This window comes from Aplysia californica, unplaced genomic scaffold, assembly GCF_000002075.1.
Source record: "Aplysia californica isolate F4 #8 unplaced genomic scaffold, AplCal3.0 scaffold00135, whole genome shotgun sequence".
In the NCBI taxonomy this organism is placed as follows: Eukaryota; Metazoa; Mollusca; class Gastropoda; order Aplysiida; family Aplysiidae; genus Aplysia; species Aplysia californica.
Genome location: NW_004797405.1, coordinates 1,378,969 through 1,385,791, shown reverse-complemented (window position 1 = coordinate 1,385,791; position 6,823 = coordinate 1,378,969). Strand labels below are relative to the sequence as shown.

Sequence of the window (6,823 nt, the reverse complement as noted above, 5' to 3'; positions counted from 1 at the left end):
TTTGTTTTGGTTTTTTGTTTTTGGATTGTTTTTCGTTTGTTGTTTGTTTTTGTTTTTTTGTTTTGGGGGCTTTTGTGTGTGTGGTTTTTTTAAAGGAAAAGTTCTAACGTCTTGACTACTGGGTGTATTGGTTTGATATTTACAATCATGATGCAATATCGTTTAGATCTAAATGCCTGCAAAAGATTTTTTTCCGGGGTTTTCTCCTTCTCCTTTGTTTGTTTGGGTTTGTTTTGTTTTTGTTTTTTGGGGGGGTTCATTATGACCAAAATAAGCATGGATATTTCTGGCTCTTAGCAGATGATAGTATGTCCTTCTTGACTGTAGCCTATTGCTTATGCGAGTTCACAGTGCAGTATCGAGGTCAGTGTGAAAAGTGCGTAGATAACTTATCCCAGCTGTAATGAACAATGATTACTCCACACCCCACTTCGCAACCTTTGATATTTGCGGAGAGTTCTTAGCGGCTCCGTGGACAAATTACGTGTTGACCGGTAATTACATCAACACGTATGAGCCATCCATTCTGGCTATTCTAAACCGTGTTTAATCGACTGTGAGTGTGAAGAAATAGCTCACACCGCAAACACCGACCGCCCATTAAAACAGGAACCGGAAACGATCCCCCTCTTTGATCTCCCCAGGTTTCAGCGATCCCTATTGCATGCTGGGAATCATGCCGGGGCGCGCACCGGAAGTGGACTCCGGAGCCGGCATGTCGTCTGATGACGAGGGGAGCAAGTCACGTGACAGGGAGCCACGAGAGCGCCACAACTCCAAGAAGTTCTCGCTGCGCCGGAGGTCGAACAAGAACGCCGTGGTGCGGGATATGCTGCCGGCAAAGCTCATCAGAACCACCACCGTGAAGCCTAACACGCTCAACCCCGTGTGGAACGAGAAGTTCCGATTGTGAGTTGGTTTTGTGTGGGTTTTTGTTGGGTTTTTGTTTTTTTTGCTTGTTTGTTTGTCTGTTGTTTGATGGGGTTTTATGTTTGTTTGTTTTTTCTTGGGGTTGTTTTTTGGTTGTTGTTTTCTTTTTTTTTCTTTTTTTTTTTTTGGGGGGGGGGTTATTTTTGTGTTGTTGGGTTTTTTTTTGTTGATGTCGTTGTTGTTGTATTGTTTTTGTTGGGGGGGGGGGTGGTACATGTATTTATTTCTTGTTTGTCTTGTTTCCTTTGTTTGGGGGTTTCTTGGTCACATCTGGAGACTTCTAAGCACAAGTTGGCGCCTTGCACTTGGCCAATGTTCTATTTTTAGTGTCAGAATCACAGCTTGGAATTTTGGAATATTTGATGGGATCGGTGGCCTAGTGGTTAGGCTCTCGGACTCGCAACCATAAGGTCGTGGGTTCGAATTCCGTCAGGGGCCCGAAGTTGTGTCCTTGGGAGAGGCACTTTACACGAATTTTCCTCACTTCACCCAGGTGGGAATGGGTACCCGGCTATAGTCAGCGAAAGATCCTGTCAGTTTGTTATTGTTTGAGTGCTTAATCAGCTGCTTGCACTGTATGCTTCCCGGGAAGCTGAGAATGTTTCGGAGTGTTCTATGGTCTGCTGGGGTAATAATATAGTGTAAAGCGCCTAGAGCCTGCTTTTGAGCGGGGATATGCGCTATACAAATGCTATTTATTATTTATTATTATTTCTTTTAAAATGTGTATATTGTTATATATTGTCTATTACTAGTATTCTAGGGAAAAGAAGCAAAAATCTTTCGCACGTCACAGTTCCCTTGGTGTTTGAAAAATCGTAGAAGGGTATGTCGTTAGGCCGCCATCGGGGCATAATTCGAAACTCAAAATGTCCCTTCCATTTTTTAAAATATCCTTATCACACCTGTAAAAATAAGACTCACCCTTACACCTTCTTTAATTCCAAACATATTAACAATAGGCCTATCTCGTCTTTTGGTTAAGGAAGTTAAAATGTGAAAGGAGGGAATTAATACTTGGGAAACCTACTTCTTTTATGTCTACTGCCCAAGCAAAGCTGTATCATGTATACTACTGTAACCCCGTTTGTCGAGACCCAAAATGCAGTAGTATCTATAGATCATCATCATCCGGTGCCTTGCCGACTGGCGTAGGCGATCATGGACCTCCACTTCACTCTGTCTTGCGTTGCAGCAACGGTGTCTTTTTTAGTAGAGGTTTTACGGCGCTCGCAACAGCATAAGATCATATGAGCGCCATCCAATGGTGTCTATTGTATCTACATAGATGATATAACGACAATTCCCCCAAAAGCTAAGACATGGCTCAACAATGACACAGATTCCAAAGGTAGGACTTTGGCGAAATGCCAGCTTGTACTTATAAGGTTCCTTTTCATTTTTGCACAATATTCCATAGAACTACAACATAATATGCCTATGTTCTTAGACGTGTCTAAGTGCGTTATGTTGTTACTTTGATTTATTCGAGCATTATTGTGAGAAGGGTAAGTAAGACGCGCGAACTAGAATGAATTGTTTGTTTGCTTTTTAAAAGTAATAATGAATACCTAATGATAAATAGCATTTGTATAGCGTGTATCCACACTCAACAGCAAGCTCTGTGCGCCTGTTTTGTGTTTTGCCTGTGTGGGTTTGTTTGTTTGTTGTTGTTGTTGTTTGTTTGTTTTTTTGCGTGTTTGGGTTGTTTGCTTTTTTTCGAGGGTGGAAAAAAAAGTCCTCACATTATTTCTTTGATAATACGAAAAAATAAACAACCCAATAGCAGAAAATGCTTTCGTTATCTGCAATCGTCACATGTTGACATTTACAAACTTCCCTCCCTCTCCTCCCCCACTCCCCTCACCCCCAATTTCTTCCCTCCCTAAATCCCCCAATTCCGCGCGTCACTCTGAGTCTGCCAGCCTGACCGCCATGTTTCCTTCCTTCCCCGGTCCTCCATGTCTGTGATTGCAACAACAACACAAATCTCTGTCTGGTGAAGTGAGCGCGCGCTCCCCTGGCAGAGTGGAGTGACGTAATCACGGCCATTCCCCCCCCCCAACCCCCCAAGACTCCAGTCTAGATTCTCTCAGTGGCTCCAGATTGCTCTGTTGTCACTACTTTTATTCCACTTACTGCTAAGAATGTTCGGCAGTGCCAGTTAGGGGGGGGGGGGGGGTTTTTTTTTCTTTCTTTTGGTTTTGTTTGTTGTTTTGTTGTTTTTTTTGTGTGTGTTGTTTGTTGTTTTTGGTTTGGGGTGTTTATTTTTGTATTTTCGTCTCCACAGTTTTGTTTTACTGACCTGCAACATGGTTTAAATGTCGCTTAGAATTGTGTAGTGTGCGTGTGAAAGCACGTATTGTATACGTCTATGCACATGACGTGCGTAAAAATAAAGCAATTCTTTGATCTCACACCGAACAACATAATTATGCTCTTGATGCACATGACAACAAAACACTTCCTTGATCGGACGGCTACGACTAAATTAAATGCTTTCTGGGCGGCCACAAGAGTAGCGACTATTCCGATCACGAAGGCCTACGTGCGCGTGCATGCTCACATACACCGACACACACACACACACACACACACACACATACACAAACAAACACACACACACCCATACATACATACACACATGCGCGTGCGCACACGCACACACTCACTCATACTCGCACAATCATACACACATACATACACACACACTCACACACAATCATACACGCACTCACATACACAAACTCATACTCACACACACACACACACACACACACACACTCACACACACACACACACACACACACACACACACACACACACACACACTCACATACACAAACATGCACGCACACGCACACACACAGAGACACACACACACACACTCATACTCAAACACACACACACACACACACACACACACACACACACACACACACACACATACTCACACACACTGACATGCACACATATATACATACTTACATGCTAAGACCATGAGGTCTGAAATCAAATGCTTTATCTGCTCTATAAAAATCGTGAGATGCTTCTGAGACATTAACAGGATCTTTCAAGACTTAGTATTTCTGAGGTAGTGACTTCTTCTAAGCAACAAACCTGTCTTCTTATATGAGATTAGCTGGGGCCCTTTCGATGAAAAGAATGGTCGGTGCATTAACATCAACTGAAAGTCATTGACCTACTACATATTTACACTCTACTGGAATGAAGCAATAAATCTTGAGAGAAAAGTGACACACGTGTTTCCAAGTTGCCAAATATAATTATTATATAGATGACGTATAGATTGATTCTCTATTCCGCTTTCGTGGTTGTACACTCCAGAATTTGAAAGATGTGGCATCAATGCGCACTGCCAGTGAACGGAAACCTCACTTGTTTACAATGGTGTCTTAGAAGACGGACTTTCCCAAAAGTAGAACTCTGTGTGGACGAAACAAAGCATTTTGGAAAAACCGGGGAAAGCAGTTTGCGTGGATTTTTTAAAGTTAGGTCCTAGCCACCTGGATGCTGTGGACGCCTGCAACGTTTCAAAGGTGTGGGTTAGGTCATAAGGGAGGAGTTTGTGCACAAAGCCTCCCGAGTCCACTTTCATATATATAGATTATGTTTACGTAGTAGTATGCACCATCTCTAGCACAAGATCTTCCCACTTCTGTGGATCTGTCCAAACGTTCAGCACCCAATGACCATAACACAATTTCGCAGAATTTCTGTCGAGCCCAAAAAAGCTTGTTTTCCTCCGGGCGATTGTGTTGAAATACACAAACAAGCGAAAAATGCTCAAATTCACCCACCCAGCAACGACAAAATGAGAGATTTCGGAATGAAAGGTCAATGCAAATTGCTAACTTTGACTTGAGTTGGTTGCTTTCGTCGATGTGAACGCAGTCAAGAATGGTAATTTCCGATGCTCCGTTTTCGGTAACTACAATTGTAGTTAGCCTTGTGTTCGATTGGGCTGGCGTTTTTTCTGGCTATTTTCCTTCAACTCCTGTCGATAAGAAAGTGACAGGTTAGGAGAAGAAGAAAAAAACGAAAGAAGTGAAATGAAGGGTATACCAGGAGTGACCTGTGTCCAATGAGCCATTTGAATGTTTATTTATTTTTTTTTTTGTTTTTTTAAAGAGGGGGAGACCACTGAAGTTGTGAGTTCTGTGGGGAAAGATTGAGCTGACGATTACTTCAGTCACTAGCTTAGATTTTAAATTTGTTAACATTTTGAACTATAGAAAAGCCACTTTTGCACCAGCAAAAGAAACTCTGTATGAGCTGCATAGAATGCCTTGCTTCTAACAACTGCTATCTGGAAAAAGACAACACTAGTCTCATATCAGCTAGGTGTGGGTATGACTCCCCCCCCCCCAACCCCCTTGCCTGTCATTTGGTTCCAGATAGAGTCAAATAACGCGTTCCACAATGGACCGGATTTGCGTCAAAGTGAGCAGTCTTGGATATTACCATATAAATCTGTGGCGTGTGCTCTCAATGACTTTTACTTCTTTCCGGTCACCGTCACTGTCCCTGCTGCCTTTATGGACGTATGGACGTTCACTGATATTCTTCAAGAACGCAATAAAGCGGTTCGCAAAGGACAGAGGAAGTACATAACGTATTGCACTTCGGAAGTCACGCTCACACGTAACTGATGATATGAGACTGGTGTTGTTTGTGCTCTTCAATAAGGCGCTCGTGGAGCACGTCAGCGCTGCCAAGTTTTTACAGAGCAAAGAGAGGCGGCCATGATAGTGCCAGGTCTAAGGTTTTATTTTAAACTGGCCGCTTTTCAGCACAGCGGGCTATCCCGAAAAATGTTGTTTTGAGAAAATCAAAGGTAAAAGCTTTTGGACCCTTGTTCAGTTTCTTTAAAAAATCAAGAAGAGTTTTCCCTACAACCAAACAAATAGACCCACAAATGAAACAGAACTTCTCCTATAGGTAGGACAATGCCCCCTTTTGATGTGGGTCAAAATTTCTGGAATCCCCTGGAATCTGGGTCTGCCCGATTATCTTTAAAAGCGACCAATTATGGTAAAGGCCAGCAACCGCTCCCGATGATACCAACATAAGAAAAAAAGAAGGACAGGAATGTGTATGTGGGGGGGGGGGTGAACAAGCAAATAACTATACTAATAATTATATGAATGTAGATACAATGTAAGATATATTTTGCTATGATGATTCGTCTTGACAGGCAAGCTCGAGGAAAGTAACAGCATAACATGATGTCGTTGTTCTTCTTTTCTTTCCCCAGTGACCTGGACGATGTTCACACAGACAGACTCCATCTGGATATCTGGTAGGTTGAACATGACGTGTACAAGTCTGTGAGTCTGTGTGCGAGTGTTTGTGTGTATGTGTGTACCTGTGTGTATGTGTGTATGTGTACGTGGGAGGGCCTGTATCAATGTGGGTGTCTGTATGCCTTTTTGATAACCTTACAGTGTATTTGCAAACGCCTTTAAACCTATACATTTTGTAACATGTTCATCAGAGAGGGTTTACAGTAATAGTATTACTGTAAACTCTCTGATGTTCATGCGAGTCTGTCCGTGTGCGTTAGTGTCTCTAAGGGAGTGTACATAGATGCACATATGTGGCTTCCTCATAATTTCGAAGTTCTATCTGATTCTGCTCCTTGCCTAATTTTGAGAAATGTGACGTTAAATTTTTTGAGTTTCACAATAATATGTCAAGTTTTTTGTTAATGAAATCAAAGATAGTACATAACAAGATGGGCCACTCAGCCAAAAAAGTGTCCGCAGGAAGTTCGCTCTTTGCTTCAGATGGCGCTGCAGTCTGTTTTGAAGCTCTCTTTCGTTTTACCAGAAGAAGAATAGGAATAGCACCTCCTTGCGTGCGCAGATCG

The 6,823-nt window shown here is 42.4% G+C and overlaps 1 protein-coding gene across 1 annotated transcript in view; it reads left to right on the top strand.

The window, feature by feature from the left end:
• LOC101856174 (BAI1-associated protein 3) overlaps positions 1-6,823 on the top strand; it is a gene marked incomplete at its 3' end in the record, with an annotated part of 118,445 nt that overhangs the window by 69,876 nt on the left and 41,746 nt on the right. Inside the window, 2 exon segments of the mRNA XM_035969301.1 lie at positions 645-909; positions 6,209-6,253. Of these exon segments, the coding sequence (XP_035825194.1) occupies positions 645-909; positions 6,209-6,253 (310 nt within the window).